The 16668-nt window shown below is 38.0% G+C and overlaps 1 protein-coding gene across 4 annotated transcripts in view; it reads right to left on the bottom strand.

The window, feature by feature from the left end:
• The window catches only part of NUBPL (NUBP iron-sulfur cluster assembly factor, mitochondrial), a 237151-nt gene that overhangs the window by 176395 nt on the left and 44088 nt on the right, over window positions 1-16668 (bottom strand). For all 4 annotated transcript variants that reach the window (XR_015723103.1, XM_087859100.1, XM_045802595.2 and 1 more), the window contains exon 4: window positions 5426-5516. Coding sequence is in view for 3 of the 4 variants with exons in the window: in XM_087859100.1 (XP_087715226.1) it covers window positions 5426-5516 (91 nt within the window). In the remaining variant the exon portion in view is untranslated. The remainder of the gene's footprint in view (window positions 1-5425; window positions 5517-16668) is intronic.

The raw sequence follows: 16668 nt of genomic DNA, 5'->3' as shown, positions 1-16668 counted from the left end.
ATTGGGAATGTAGAAGTAGACAGAAGGTGGGGATCAGGTCACACAGGGCTTTACAATATTGGTAATGTTACAAATGGTAGACTGGTAATGAGAACATTAAGGATTTTAAATGTAGTAAGTTCTCTCACTTTTCATGAAATGAAAATAAAATTTTAGGCCACAATTCCTAATAACTGGCAGGCTAGTGAAGTTTCCAAACTAATAAGTAGAAAAGGCTTATAACTAAATTACTAAGTCTCCCAATGAAACATCACTATTCTATTTTCCTCCAGGAATGATTGCTCTTTTAAAGAACAAATGGAATCACTGGGTCAATACCATAGACACTATGGAAGAAACCCTGTTCTGTGGTAATACTGCCAGAGCAGATCTATTTAATTTTTTTTCAATTTTTTTTCATTAAAATATACACAGCAAAAGTTACCATCTTAACCATTTTTAAACCTACAGTTCAGTGGTAGTAAATAGATTCATAATGCTGTCCAACTATCATGACCATCCATTTCCATAGCCTTTTTCATCTTGTAAAACCGAAACCTATTAAACAATATATCCCCATTCTCCCCTCCCCTCCAGGTCCTGGCAACCACCATTCTACTTTCTGTCCCTATGTTTCTGACTATCCTAAGTACCTCATCTAAGCAGAATCATACAGCATTTGTCTTTTTGTGACTGGCTTATTTCAACTTAGCATAATGTCTTCATGGTTCATCCACGTTGCCAGATATGTAAGACTTTCCTTATTTTTTTTTTACCATAATGAGATACCATTTTATGTCCTATTTGAAGATATGGCTCAATGGTGTCTCTGAGATACAATGAATAGAGCATAAGTTGATGCAAACATTTTGGAAAGTAATATAAACATTCACAAACTCATGACCTGGATATTACACCCTTCGGTTCAAAGCGAAAGGAAATTCTTGCTGATGTGCAATGGAAGACAATGTCCAAAATGTTCACAGCAGTCTTGTTCACAGTGGCAAAAACCTTGAGTAGAGGGAGATGGGGATAGAATGGTGGTATGGCATGAAGAATGACAGTCCTCCAAAGACGTCCACATCCTAATCCCTGGAACTATATTAGTGGTTTATTATAAAAGAATGTAACTCAGATTATTGGTAAGCTCTCAGTGCTGCAGGGCAGGGAAAGGAAGAGATGTGGGTGGTGGAAAATTAAATTAAATTAAATTAAATTAAATTAAAAGGCTATAACTTAGAAACAGCCAGGTGGATGAGATGCATAGGACAAGATTTGAGGAAAAACAGAAAGTTTCCATGACCTCTCCAAGCGTATCACTCTCCCTAAATCATCTGTTCACCAACCAGGAAGCTCCTGCCTTCCTTTTTAAGACTGAATAACATTCCATTGTATGTGTATACCACATTTTGCTTATCTATTCATCTGACGATAGACACTGGATAGCTTCCACATAATGGAATAATGAATAGTGAATTCATAATAATAGCAGTGAATAATGCTACTATGAACATGGGTGTACAATATTTATCCAATTTTGACAACAATATCTCATTTCAATCCATTATCCTGTATTCACACCACATACACAAAATCTAGAGTAGAAATCCAGAAGGAAAGTGAAAAAGATGACTTTTTTTTTTTTGTAACATGTCCAATTTCTTCTAGGTTAGCCTCATCAAATCTAGACTATCAAAACTTTTCATGCCTCTTAGTATAGTGTTATTTTTTATGGCTTTTGGTCTTTTCCTATAGAGTCTCCAACTCACATGTGAATATTTCCCACATCTTCCACCTGCAATATTTTATCTTATTTTATTTTGTTTTGTTTTAAGATTTTATTTATTTGCGGGGTGCCTGGGTGGCACAGCAGTTAAGCGTCTGCCTTCGGCTCAGGGCGTGATCCCGGTGTTATGGGATCGAGCCCCACATCAGGCTCCTCCACTATGAGCCTGCTTCTTCCTCTCCCACTCCCCCTGCTTGTGTTCCCTCTCTCGCTGGCTGTCTCTGTCTCTGTCGAATAAATAAATAAAATCTTAAAAAAAAAAAAGATTTTATTTATTTGAGAGAGAGAGACAGCAAGAGAGACCACAAGGGAGAGGGAGAAACAGACTCCCCACTGAGCAGGGAGCCTGACATGCAGCTCAATCCCAGGGCCCTGGGATCACTATCAGAGCCAAAGGCAGATGCTTAACCAACTGATCCACACAGGCACCCCCATCTTCCACCTTCAAAACTCATTTTACATCCTGCTTTCACCAAACTACGTTCCTAAATGCTTTACTTTCTGTTAACCTAAAAAAAAAGAAGAAAAAAGGAAAAAAAGAAAGAAAGAAGTGATGACATTTACAGTATATGAATTATATCTTAATCAAAAATAAAAATAAAGCTCTGTTCTCATGTAAAAAAAGGAAAAGAAAAAAATGAAATATGTTTTGTTAAAGTAGCCCTAAAAGGTTTCTAAAGTACCTAGTAAATAATATTAAAGTAACTATGGGGGCCCCTGGGTGGCTCAGTCGTTAAGCATCTGCCTTTGGCTCAGGGCGTGATCCCAGAGTCCTGGGATCGAGCCCCACATCAGGCTCATCCACTGGGAGCCTGCTTCTTCCTCTCCTGCTCCCCTGCCTGTGTTCCCTCTCTCAATGGCTGTCTCTCTCTGTGTCAAATAAATAAATAAAATCTTAAAAAAAAAAAAAGTAACTATGAATCAGCAATAATGAAGTCTATTTTAAAAAGCAAAAATTTGCAAGGCACATAAATAAAAATAGAGTATTAAAAGTAGAATTGCAAGTTAATCCTCCCACTACCTAACAATAGCAAGTTCTTTTAATTTCTGTCATCTGAAGATTGGTACATTTGCCAATAATTTTCAAAAATATTGGGAATGATCAGAAGATTAGGAAATAAGAAAAAAAGTTGTGTTTTAACCTGGAATTAGACTGGAAAAGAGAAATGTGAAGTAGAAACAGCCCTAAAAGATATGGCCACATTACAAATGTACCACACGACTAGTCTACGTATCTTAAGGAGAGCTCTCTGATATAACTCAAAAAGTGAAAGAGACATAGAAGAACACACATTTGTCTTGAGACAGGTGCTAATAATAAACACAAAGATTTATGGCCTACTGAAAACAAATCTTCCACAGTTTTTCTTTATTGCTAATTAGGTAATTTCATATTGCATTGTTTTCTGCAATAGCGAGTACAACAGGACAAATTAACATGTTAAAATACAGAAATTTCAAAATGACGCCAATTAGTATAATGGTGGCAGGTTTTTGTTTGTTTCGTTGGTTTTTTTTGAAAGATTTTATTTATTTATTTGACACAGAGAGAGACAGCCAGCGAGAGAGGGAACACAAGCAGGGGGAGTGGGAGAGGAAGAAGCAGGCTCCCAGCAGAGCAGGGAGCCCGATGCGGAACTTGATCCCAGAACCCTGGGATCACGCCCTGAGCCAAAGGCAGATGCTTAACGACTGAGCCACCCAGGCGCCCCTGGTGGCAGGTTTATCTAAGATTCAACAAATAATTTATAAGTTGGGCCTTTAAGAATCCACATTCTTTTAAGTGATTGCCTTAATCGTTCAGTCTATTTCTTGGGTGACTTAAGATCAGCTTGTCAACACAAAAGAAGTATTCTTTTAAGGCTTTCCAAAATTTCCAGTATCTCATCTTTACCAGAAAGCCTATTTAACGGCAGCCAATTTGCAAACATCAAATTTAAGATTACAGTTTCAGTAAAACAAGAAGAAAGAAATCAAAGTTCACTTCAAGTATTTATGTTGGCATAGACTGAACAGACTACTTAAGAAAAAATTGACACCAAGGGCTCCACTTTGCCATCACTCATGTGCTGCATGCACCAGTTTTCACATTACTTTAATAAAGAGACAGACATAATAAGTCTATCATTTAAAGTACGCAAATTCATTACTCCTTCCTTGTGAAGTTGACATCTTGGCGTATGTCACATATTTGCAAACTAAGTATGCATTCCACTGAAAGGACAAAGAACAAAGCAGCTAGAATAACTTAGCTTTTTAAGTTTATATTTTCATCAAACAAGAAAACTAAGTGGGTGCTTACAATATACAACTGCTAGGGTCAATTTTATCATCACTACATCTTCAAATTTCCCACAATTATTCAGAACTTAACACTGTAATTGACTCCAACAACTAAAGCACAGACAAAAGCACATTAAATAGCAGACAATGCCTAATTAACTAACATTTAATGACAACAACAAAAAAAATAGTTCTATTATTTACATAGATAATCCAACAAAAACCCTACAGTAAATAGCCATTTTGTTCTAGTTCTATGGAAAAGAGAAAGCCCACTAAGAAATGAAAAGAAATTCTTCAGTAATATACTCTAATTATAATTTGAAATACAATTTTCTTTAAAGATTTATTTATTTGAGAGAGAGCGGGTGCATGAGCACAGGCAGGGGGAGGGGCTGAGGGGGAGAGAGAGAGAAAGAGAGAGAGGGAGAGAGAGAGAAAATCTTCAGGTCGACTCCCTACTGAGGACATGGCCAATGCGCAGGGCTCCATCCCAGGATTCTCAGATTACGACCTGAGCCTAAATCAAAAGTCAGCTGCTTAACCAACTGAGCCACCCAGGCACCCCTATAATTTGAAATAAATTCTAATAAATTAATTTCATTCACTTAAAACCATTTTTCAGGAAATTACAAGTTTTCCCAATACTTCTATTTTTTTTTGTTTAGTTTTTTTTTTTTTTTTAAGTAGTCTCCAAAGCCCAACGTGGAGCTTGATTCTCTACCAACTGAACCAGCCAGGCACCCCTTTCCAATACTTCACTCTGTGATCACAGCATTTCCTTATTCTTAATGCTTTATATTTGATAGCTCTGCAAGAAAGTATAATAACAAGCATAGTAAATATTAAAGATTTACTCAAAAAAATTACTGTCCTATTGATAGCAGTGAAGGCTGGCAAAAGGAACTAATGTTTTGAGGGGTTTTTTAAAATACCTTAAGATAAATATGACAAAAATCTGATTAGAAAAAGTAATTTTCATGTCCTCTAACACAAATACATACTTTCTATTCAAATACTTCCATACATCCACACATTTAAATGTAAAGAGATAATGATCACTGACTATGTGCCAGACACTATGTCAAATGCATTACACTTAATAGCAATTTCTAATTGAGTGATTTTTCACAGCAATTGTTAACCTTATTTTACATATGGGGCAGAGGTAAGGTACAAAGAGGTTAAACAATTCACCTAAAGCCACACAAAGACAGAGCTAGGATTCAAACCTAGACAGTCTGGCTCCACATCTGATTTCAGAATTACTATACTACACTGTGTAGAAGGTACACATGGTACATGGCACAATGCCTGATACTCAGGAGGTAATTAAAAAAAACGCATAACTATTGTAACTATCTTTTTTTTACTTACTCTGTGATAATTCTGGATTTCCTTTCAGATTCATCATCTTCGGAATTGAAGGGCCATACACATCCACATCTAGCAAGCCAACGGCCTTTGACTGTAAGGACACAGAATTTACTATAAGATTATTTCCACTCTTTGTCAAAGATAACACACATAGCAATATTAAATCTGGCTATAAAAAAGAAAATTCGCAAAAAATTCCAAACTCCTAATCTAAACTTTCAAAGCAAAAAGTAAGGTAAAAGATCGTAAGCTACTTAAATACTTTTTGTTGGTTTACTAATTTCTTCTAGATAACTAAGGAAAGAAACTCCCTGTAAACGCTTTACACATTGCAGTTCAGATCTCCCATATAGTCTCAAACAGACTTTTTTGATCTGAAGACTAACAAACTACACACAGACAACATTAAAATGACTTACAATGGCAAACAAAACCACAGGAAGATGGAGCATCAACCTTTGGAAAGCCCACCTAACTCAAGTAAGAATACAAAATGAAGGAAAAAAAATCATGGGAATAAGACTATAATAAAGCAAGTGACAAATTCTGACACAGACCTGTCGTGGAAATGCTAATAAGGACAGTGGCAGACATAATACAGAGATAACCTCTTACATGGAAGTCACAGTTAAACACCCTATGTCTTTTGGAGAATTCATAAACAACTAAAACTGTTTTTCACTGATGACCCATCTACCTACCAAGGGCAGAATATCCTTATCGTCCTCTTTACTAGTTGCCAGTTCATCACCAACATAGCCAAGTAAAGGGAAACAAAATTCACTATTCCCAAGTATGCCTTTTTTTTTTCTTCTCCCCCACTCCTACTTCTCCTTTGATAGATTAAATCAATCTGTTACTGGTTTTTCCATATACAAGCAAACAGAATGCAAATACTAACTATATGCCTTTGAGTTATGTTTCACCAAGACTTAGAATTCTCCTCCCTCTCTCCCTGTATCCTGGCAAGATAAAATTCTTAACCTTTCAAAAAGCCTTTTTTTAATTAAATAATCCCCCACCTTCCACGTTATCTACCTATTTCCAGACACAAAATTACTTTTTAAACCTTGCTGTCTGGTTCCTATTAATACATAAAATAAGGTACATTCAACATTTATGTCCCTAACTTCATACTAAAACTGCAGTTCTAAGAAAACTATTTAATGTCCCTGTGTGACTCACAGAGCCTGGAGGACTAGGGATTAAAATCTGCCACTACCAAAATCTCAGCTTACTGCAAAATAAATGAGAAAATAGGACGAATACTTTACCTTTAATACAAAGGTAGCACATAAAATTTAGGTTTAATTCATTTAAGTATTAGCTTTAGAAAGGTTGGAACTTTCAATGAGAAATTCTGACCCGTTCTGAACTCCTTTTTAAACCACAAACAAACTAATTTAGTTAAACTAAACTAAACTAAACCAGAATTAAATTTACTATGGATAAAAAGATTTTCAGGGGTGCCTGGGTGGCTCAGTCGGATAAGTGTCTATCTTCGGCTCAGGTCCCAGGATCGAGCCCCACATCAGGCTCCCTGCTCAGTAGGGAGTCTGCTTCTCCCTCCCTCTCCCCCGGCTCTGTCTCTCTCTCACTCGCCCTCTCGCTCTCTCTCAAATAAATATATAAATAAGTCTTTTAAAAAAGAGATTTTCAAATAAGGGAGACTAAAACCTTAAGAAATGTGGATAATTGTTAATACTATTATCTAAGAGTCTGCTAACACTATAACTATTATTAGATAAAGAAGCTGAGGGACTCCATTCTAGAAAGGCTCTGTTTTTCTGGTAGGCCCCATTTATTCATGACCCATATTTGCCTCTGAATAAGCCAAAGAAGCTATGTTTCCACTTTAAGAAGCAAGCAAAAAAGCTAATCATTCTCTGAGCTTTGTCCTAGGCTCCAAATACCTGATATAACATCTGAGAAGAGCAGGATACCAAATGTGTTCCAGGACACTCGCTTTGAACAAACCTCGGCTGACACAGGCATTAATACTGCTACCTTCAGTAATTCATGAAATAACACCTATTGCTCACCTGACACTCTCCTTTGATCGGACCCCACCCTGGACTCCCAAAGAAACATATGCCCTGGACCCCCTTCCAATATAAAACCCCTAGCCCCAAGCAAAAATGAGACTCATTCTCTTTTCCTTTCCAAATTTCCCAGACAGACCATCTATTATTCTCTGTCATTCATGCTATTCAATAAACTCTTTCATTTTTTCTAACTCATGTTTGATTTCTATGCTGCACAAAGCCAAGGACCCTCTGGGCTGGTCCTGTAGAGAACCCCCACTCTGGATCCTTGGACCCAGGCTGCCTACATTAATATCATCCTAGAATTTCAACTCTTTTCCATATCTTTTCTCATGATGCCTACAAAAATTAAAAACTACCACAAAATAATAAATGTCAATAAAAACAGAAACTATTCTAAGATATTTTTTTGCTTTGTTATTTATATTAATGTTGGTTTTATAATAACTTGAAAAGGTTAGGTTCCAGGTTTCAAACTAATCTCCTAAAAATAAAGTTAAGTAAAATAACTTAGCTTTTAAGTTTGTTTTCATGAAACAAGAAAACAACTAAGTGACCCTGCTAGGGTCAATTTTTTCATCACTCGATCTTTAAGTTTCCTTCAAAATGTTAAGGAGAATCTATCTATCATCATTTGTCCTGTGTCCTAGAAGAAAACCATGCCTATCTAAAGGTGAACTCTTGGCATCAGGGTTCAAGACAAAACTCAAGATCTGTCCTAAAATTTGCTGTGGTAAAAAAAAGACTTTGCACATACCTAGATGGCTACTACTATACATGATCACATAAGAATAAAGGGGGCAGCCACTTGCACACGCGCGCGCTCTCTCTAAAAAATAAATAAATAAAGGGAGAGAGATTACAAGATTTTAGAGTTCCTTTGTTTCCTAGAAAACAGAACTAAAGATAAGAGAGAATCTTCTATGTGTTAGCTTCTCTGCATACTCTCCCTAGTAGTAGCAGCTACTCACTGACCTAAATTTAGTACCAAGGCTTATATATATCAAAAAGGAAACAGAGAGGAAGGTATGAACTTCAGGAAGAATAGAGGACATGAGGGACAGGGAAGGAGGGAGGGAGGAAAAGATGGAGTGACGTTAATCAGCAATGTCATATTAAGAACATGGATAAACTAGGCCTCTATGGCCAGCTCTGTGGACAAATCAGAATTTAGAGATTTTTAGAAAATTTTAGAAAGAAAAAAAAAAGAAAAGAAAATTTTTAGAAACCATGCCATCCTGAATTACCCAAATAAACACCTAAACTTTCCCTAATTATACCTCATCATTGTTTGAATTTCTTCTTGATGCCAAGCACCCTAAACATTTTATTTACATTTCCCATTGACTCCTCATAGCAATCCTGCAAGGTGGTATTATGCCTGCCTGTGGATGAGAAAGCTGGAAACTAACACTCAAAATTATATATGTATATCTATATGATACCTACTATATATATATATATATATATATATATATATATATATATATATATTCTATCTTAAAATGTATTCTTTCTTAGAATGAAGCAGAATGAGAAATTAAACACAAAAATACTAACTTCATAAACCTCCACCAGAACTTTAACATGATCTGACTACAAAAAACTTAGTCATACAGCAGGGGTCAGCATGCTTTTCCCTTAAGGGCCAAACAGTACTATTCTAGGCATTGTGAATCATACGACCCACAACTACTCAGGACAACTACTGTGCCACGAAAGCACAGACAATATATGTCCATGAATGAGTATGGCTGCATTAAAATAAAACTTTATTTACAAAAACAGTCAGGGTTTGGTCCACAGATCACAGTTTGCCAACTTGAATTTAGAGAATAAACTTTTTCATGACCAAGTTATTCAATCACCCAACAATCTAATTTTGGTTTTGCCAAGAGCAGGTAAGACATAGTCATCTCTTTTAGTGTCAGAGGAGCTATCTCATTAAAGATTTACTTCCATATCCTTAATTGGGTAGTTTTTTAAAAACAATAAAGAGCACACTTTTCATGCTGTTTCACTGGAACTAAGCATGTCTTAAATATCATGAATAAAATTGGTGTCCATTAAACAAAAACACTAAGCTTATATTAATTAAAACGTATTGTACTTAGAGTTGTCATAGCTCCTGGACCAGTAAAATTACCATAGCTACAAAAATTAGCTTAAACATATTTTCAACTCAAGAATTCAATAATGCTCAAAAAGTACCAAATAAACCTCATTTGTTTTTCATAATTTACTCCATTATTTTTAAATAGGCTCCTATTATAGGTGTATAAATAGTCTTTTAATTTAAATTTTCAAAGACAGTTTTTATACTGTAGGAACATAAATGAGCAAGATAGAAGGCTATAAATAAATATATGCAGCTGGGTGTCTAACTAGCTATGTTTTATGAATCCCTTCTACCTTATTCCTCCTGAAATACTTATATTTAGTCAAGAAAGCTCCAATTAAGACTTGTGCTGTATTTAATTTCAGCCAGGCTTAAAAGAATATTCACTACAAAAGCCTCATCAAATACAGAACAGATAAGATGATTATTAGCAAAAAATAACTATAAACTTACTATTTTTATGTATGATTCCCGAATCTTTAACATCATCATAAATGTAACCTAATATGTTGGTACCTAACATATACTCTTTTTCTGACTCTCCTAAGTTCTCGAAGTCTAGCAGATGACATAAAACAAGAGAGATCAAACCCCAAAATACTATTTAGATTTTGGGATTTATTTCTTTATAATTCATATTACCCTATAAAAGCTAAAGGTGGCAGATTTACTCAGAGTGCTTATACTGTTTCATTACTACTGCATGAAAGCTGCAATGTGAGAGCCTACAAGTCCTGCTTTCCTGTGTTGGGTTTCAAAGGCACCAACAACAGTTTTGATACTGCTTTGTTCTTTCAGCAGTATTTATATTAAAGATCATAAAATTTCATGGCATGTTCCTTTTATCCACGTCATCTGGTAATAGATCCCACACACACATACACACACACACACACACACACAAAATTTAGAAGGATCTCACCCAATTATTTCTAAGCAAACATTCATTTAAGACTAAGACCCGCCTGAAGGTTATCCTTTCTAGAGAAGTATCCGGTTAAGAATCCCATGATTCCCTGCACATTACAGTTCACTTAATCTTGGACTAGCATTTGGGATTTAGAGTTGAGTCAAGGCTCTTTCTTCTCCTTTTGCTTTGCTTTAAGTCAAGCTGCCACTCATATGAATTTCAATCTCTGGGTAGCGAAAAATATGTTTCTATTAACTAAGATTAAATAAGAATCTGATTGGGACAAGAACTAATGGATAAACAAGGTGACAAGAAAACAATTTCCTACTATTTATCAAAGGACTGTCCATATCTTGAAGTTCAGCAAAGAAAGGAACAAGGGCAACATAAAGGTAAAAGTACACCTGGCTGTAAGGAGCACAAACAGAGATACGTTCATGAAAAATATAAAAGAATCCCAAATGATTGGGGCGCCTGGGTGGCACAGTCGTTAAGCATCTGCCTTTGGCTCAGAGCGTGATCCCAGCGTTCTGGGATCGAGCCCCACATCGGGCTCCTCTGCTAGGAGCCTGCTTCTTCCTCTTCCACTCCCCCTGCTTGTGTTCCCTCTCTCGCTGGCTGTCTCTGTCAAATAAATAAATAAAATCTTAAAAAAAAAAAAATCCCAAATGATTAATTACTTGCAAAAGAGCTAGGGGAAAGAGCAATAATAGAGAGAGAAATAATAGATTTCAAACTAAAGACTGTGTTAGGTCAAAAAGAAATTTAAGAGATCATCTTAGTCTTTTGTCTACTTTTTAGTACTGAAATAGATCCAGAGATAATACCACAGCTGGGCCTAGGATACAAATTTCTCTCCAACACACAATAAAGCCTAAATATTAACAATCACCAGACACTCCCCTTTATTTCTCTCATTTCATCCTCTACTCTTCTCCCCCTTTTCACTCCGCTCCACAGACACTGTCCCCTTGCAGTGTCTTAAACACACCAGACATGCACTAGCCTTCTGCAGTTGTTCCTTCAGCCTAGAATCCTGTTCCCCCAGATATTCACCTGGTTCTCTCCATTACTTCCTTCAAGTCTTGACTCAAACACTGTGTAGTAAGGCCTTCACTGGTCACCCTATCTAAAATGCAATTACCAAAAAAAGGAGTCCAAGATGGCGGAGGAGGAGGAGACCTAAAGTTTGGCTGGTCCCAGGAATTCAGCTAGAGAGCTACCAAACCATTCTGAATACATATAAACACAACTGGAGAACGAAGAAAAGAGTAGCAGAAACACTATGAACAGAAAAGCGACCACTTTCTGCAAGGAGGAGAAAAGATGGTGGAGGAATAGGGGACCCCTTTTTCAGCTGGTCCCCTGAGTTGAGCTGGATATCTACCAGACCATCCTGAACACCCACGAAATCATCCTGAGACACAGGAAGATACATCTGGATCTCTATAAACAAACATCTCCAGTACTGAATACTGAGGTACGAAGCAGGGAGCCCTAAATCTGCGCAAAGATATCAGAAGATAAACAGAAGGGGGAGGGAGCCGCCGCGCTCAGGCACCGGGAAGTAGTAGCCACCTGCACTGGGGAGCAGGCCGGACTCTTGGACCCGCACCCGCGAGACAGCAGACTGAAACCCTGAGCCTGGGAACGCGCGTGCGACCAGACTGAAAACCGGAGCTCCAGAGCGCTCACTGGAACCGTACTGAAACCAGGAGCTCGGGAGCGTGTTTGCAACCAGACTGAAACCGGCGGTCCGGAGCGCACGCGAACCATACTGAAACAGAGAGCTCAGGAGCATGCGCAGGAACCGGGGGAGGCTGGAGGTGTTAGAAGCACAAAGGACAGAGACGTGCTAGCCCTGGAAGTGAGAGCTGGAAGAGTGGCTGTGGGGCGCACAAACTTTGACGCTACAGGGCTTTTGGCAGCAACAACAGAAACAGAGTTAAAGTGGCCAGGAGAGCTCAGTGGAGAGCAGACTGCGATTTCTCTGTTCTGACAGAGAGGCTGGGTTACGGCCACTGCTACTCTGACTCTCAGAAGAGTCACAGAAAACCTCCAGGGAAAGCCACCAGAGAACAAAAGCCCAGAAATACCGGCTCACATTGTACCCATCCCCATCCCTCCTTGCAGGGGACGGGGCAACTCTACCCAAACAGGGTTGCCTGAGTATCAGCACGGCAGGCCCCTCCCCCAGAAGGCAGGCTGAAAAATCAAAAAGCCCACATCCTTAAGGTCCCTATAAAACAAGTGCACACTGCCTGGGTCCTAGTCAATAATTTGGGCTCTTGGCATCCCCGCAACCTCTCCTCAGCAGAATGACGAGGAGGAGAAATCCACCCCAGCAAAGAAAAGATAATGAGTCTGTGGCCTCTGCCAAGAGGCCACAGAACTGATGGATATGGATATAACCAAATTGTCAGAAATGGAGTTGAGTAACAATGGTCAAGATAATGTGCAGACTTGAAAAAATATTAATGAAAATATTAACAAGAATATAGAATCTCTAAGGGCAGAAATGGGAGCAAATCTGGCAGAAATTAAAAATGCTATGAATCAAATGCAGTCTAAACTAGATGCTCTGATGGCCAGGGTAAATGAGGCTGGAGAATGAATTAGTGAATTGGAGGATGGGATGGTAGAAGAGAAAGTTAAAACAGAAACTGGGCTCAAAAAAAAATCCAATCTCAAAAATGTAGATTACGGGGGATTACTGACTCAATGAACTGTTCCAATGTCAGAATCATTGGCATCCCCAAGGGAGTGGAGAAAGAGAGAGGTCTAGAAGAGATATTTGAACAAATTGTAGCTGAAAACTTCCCTAATCTGGCAAAGGAAACAAGCATTTGTGTCCAAGAGGCAGAGAGGACCCCCCTCAAGGTCAGTGACAACAGACCTATACCACGTCACGTCATAGTGCAAATCGCAAATATTAGATCCAAGGATACAGTATTGAAAGCAGCCAGGGGGAAGAAAATCCTTACGTACAGAGGGAGAAATATCAGAATAATGTCAGATTGTCTACAGAGACCTGGCAGGCTAGGAAGGGTTGGCAGGGTATTTTCAAAGCTCTATCTGAGAAGAACATGCAACCAAGGATCCTTTATCCAGCAAGGCTGTCATTCAGAATTGATGGAGAGATAAGGACCTTCCAGGATCGGCAGAAACTGACCGAGTTCATAACCACCAAACCAGCCCTACAGGAGATATTAAGGGGGGGTCCTATGAAAGTAAAAAGGCCCCAAGACTGATACAAAACAGAAATTTACAATCTATACAAAGACTTCACAGGCAACATGACATCATTAAAATCATATCTCTCAATAATCACTCTCAATGTGAATGGCCTAAATGCTCTCATAAAACGCCACAGGGTGGCAGATTGGATAAAAAGACATGACCCATCCATTTGCTGTCTACAAAAGACTCATTTTGAACCTAAAGATACACCCAGACTGAAAATGAAGGGATGGAAAACCATTTTTCATGCCAATGGAGCTCAAAAGAAAGTTGGGGTAGCAATTCTCATATCAGACGGATTAGATTTTAAACTAAAGACTGTAGTTAGAGATACAGAAGGACACTATATTATTCTTAAAGGATGTATCCAACAAGTGGATATGACAATTATAAATATCTATGCCCCCAACAGGGGAGCAGCTAGATACACAAGCCAACTCTTAACCAGAATAAAGAGACATATAGATAATAATACGTTAATAATAGGGAACCTCAACACTCCACTCTCAGCAATAGACAGATCACCTAAGCAGAAAATCAACAAAGAAACAAGAGCTTTGAATGACATACTGGACCAGATGGACCTCATAGATATACATAGAACACTACACCCCAGAACAACAGAATACTCACTCTTTTCGAATGCACATGGAACTTTCTCCAGAATAGACCATATACTTGGTCACGAAACAGGTTTCAACCGATACCAAAAGACTGAGATTATTCCCTGCATATTCTCAGACCACAATGCTTTGAAACTGGAACTCAGTCACAAGGAAAAATTTGGAAGAAACTGAAACACTTGGAAACTAAGAACCATCCTGCTCAAGAATGACTGGGTAAACCAGGAAATTAAAAATCAGTTTAAACAATTTTTGGAAACCAATGAGAATGAAAACACATCGGTCCAAAACCTATGGGACACTGCAAAGGCAGTCCTAAGGGGAAAATACATAGCCATCCAAGCCTCACTCAAAAGAACAGAAAAATCAAAAATGCAGTTTTTATATTCTCACCTCAAGAAGCTGGAGCTCGAACAGAAGAACAGGCCTAATCCATGCATGAGAAGGCAGGTGATCAAGATTAGATCAGAGATCAATGAATTAGAAACCAGGAGCACAGTAGAGCGGATCAACAGAACTAGAAACTGATTCTTTGAAAGAATAAATAAGATCAATAAGCCACTTGTCAGCCTTACTCAAAAGAATAGAGAAAGGACCCAAATTAATAAAATTATGAATGAAAGGGGAGAGATCACAACCACCACCAATGAAATAGGAAGGATCATTAGAAACTTTTATCAACAGCTTTATGCCAATAAATTAACCTGGAAAAATGGATGCCTTCCTGGAAACTTATAAACTACCAAGACTGAAACAGGAAGAAATTGATTATTTAAACAGACCAATTAATTATGAAGAGATTGAAGCAGTGATCAAAAACCTCCCCAAAAACAAGAGTCCAGGGCCTGACGGATTCCCTGGGGAATTCAACCAAACATTCAAAGAAGAAATAATACCTATTCTCCTGAAGCTGTTTCAAAAAACAGAAACAGAAAGAAACTACTAAACTCATTCTGTGAGGCCAGTATTACCTTGATCCCCAAACCAGGCAAAGACCCCATCAAAAAGGAGAATTACAGACCAATTTCCCTGATGAATATGGACGCCAAAATTCTCAACAAGATCCTAGCTAATAGGATCCAACAGTACATTAAAAGGATTACCCATCAAGACCAAGTGGAATTCATCCCTGGGATGCAAGGGTGGTTCAACATTCGCAAATCGATCAGTATGATAGATTATATCAATAAGAAAAGAGTCAAGAACCATATGATCCTCTCAATAGATGCAGAAAAAGCATTTGACAAAATACAGCATCCTTTCCTGCTTAAAACCCTTCAGAGTGTAGGGATAGAGGGTACATTCCTCAATCTCATAAAAACCATCTATGAAAAGCCTACAGCAAATATTCTCAATGGGGAAAAGCTGGAAGCCTTTCCGTTAAGATCAGGAACACGACAAGAATGCCCACTCTCACCATTATTATTCAACATAGTACTAGAAGTCCTTGCAACAGCAATCAGACAACAAAAAGAGATAAAAGGTATTCAAACTGGCAAAGAAGAAGTCAAACTGTCTCTCTTCGCAGATGACAGATACTCTATATAGAAAACCCAAAAGACTCTACCCCCAAACTACTAGAACTTACAGAGTAATTCAGTAATGTGGCGGGATACAAAATCAATGCTCAGAAATCAGTTGCATTTCTATACACGAATAATGAGACTGCAGAAAGAGAAATTAGGGAATCCATTCCATTTACAACAGCACCAAAAAGCATACATTATCTCGGAATTAACCAGAGATGTAAAGGATCTATATTCTAGAAACTACAAATCACTCTTGAAAGACATTGAAGAAGACACAAAAAGTTGGAAAAATATTCCATGCTCACGGATTAGAAGAATAAACATAGTTAAAATGTCTATGCTACCCAGAGCAATCTATACTTTCAATGCCATCCTGATCAAAATATCAATGATATTTTTCAAAGAGCTGGAACAAACAGCTCTTAAATTTGTGTGGAACCAGAAAAGGCCCCGAATCGCCAAGGAATTGTTGAAGAGGAAAAACAAAGCTGGGGGCATCACAATGCCGGATTTCAAGCTATACTACAAAGCTGTGATCACAAAGACAGCATGGTACTGGCACAAAAACAGGCACATAGACCAATGGAACAGAATAGAGAACCCAGAAATGGACCCTCGGCTCTTTGGGCAACTAATCTTTGACAAAACAGGAAAAACATCCAGTGGAAAAAAGACAGTCTCTTCAATAAATGGTGCTGGGAAAATTGGACAGCTACATGCAAAAGAATGAAACTTGACCACTCTGTCACACCATACACAAAGATAAACTCCAAATGG

This window comes from Ursus americanus, chromosome 35 (assembly GCF_024610735.1).
Source record: "Ursus americanus isolate L20-20 chromosome 35, mUrsAme1.1.p, whole genome shotgun sequence".
Lineage (NCBI taxonomy): Eukaryota > Metazoa > Chordata > Mammalia > Carnivora > Ursidae > Ursus > Ursus americanus.
Note: the sequence above shows the minus strand (reverse complement) of the source record. Positions and strands in the feature narration are given on the sequence as shown.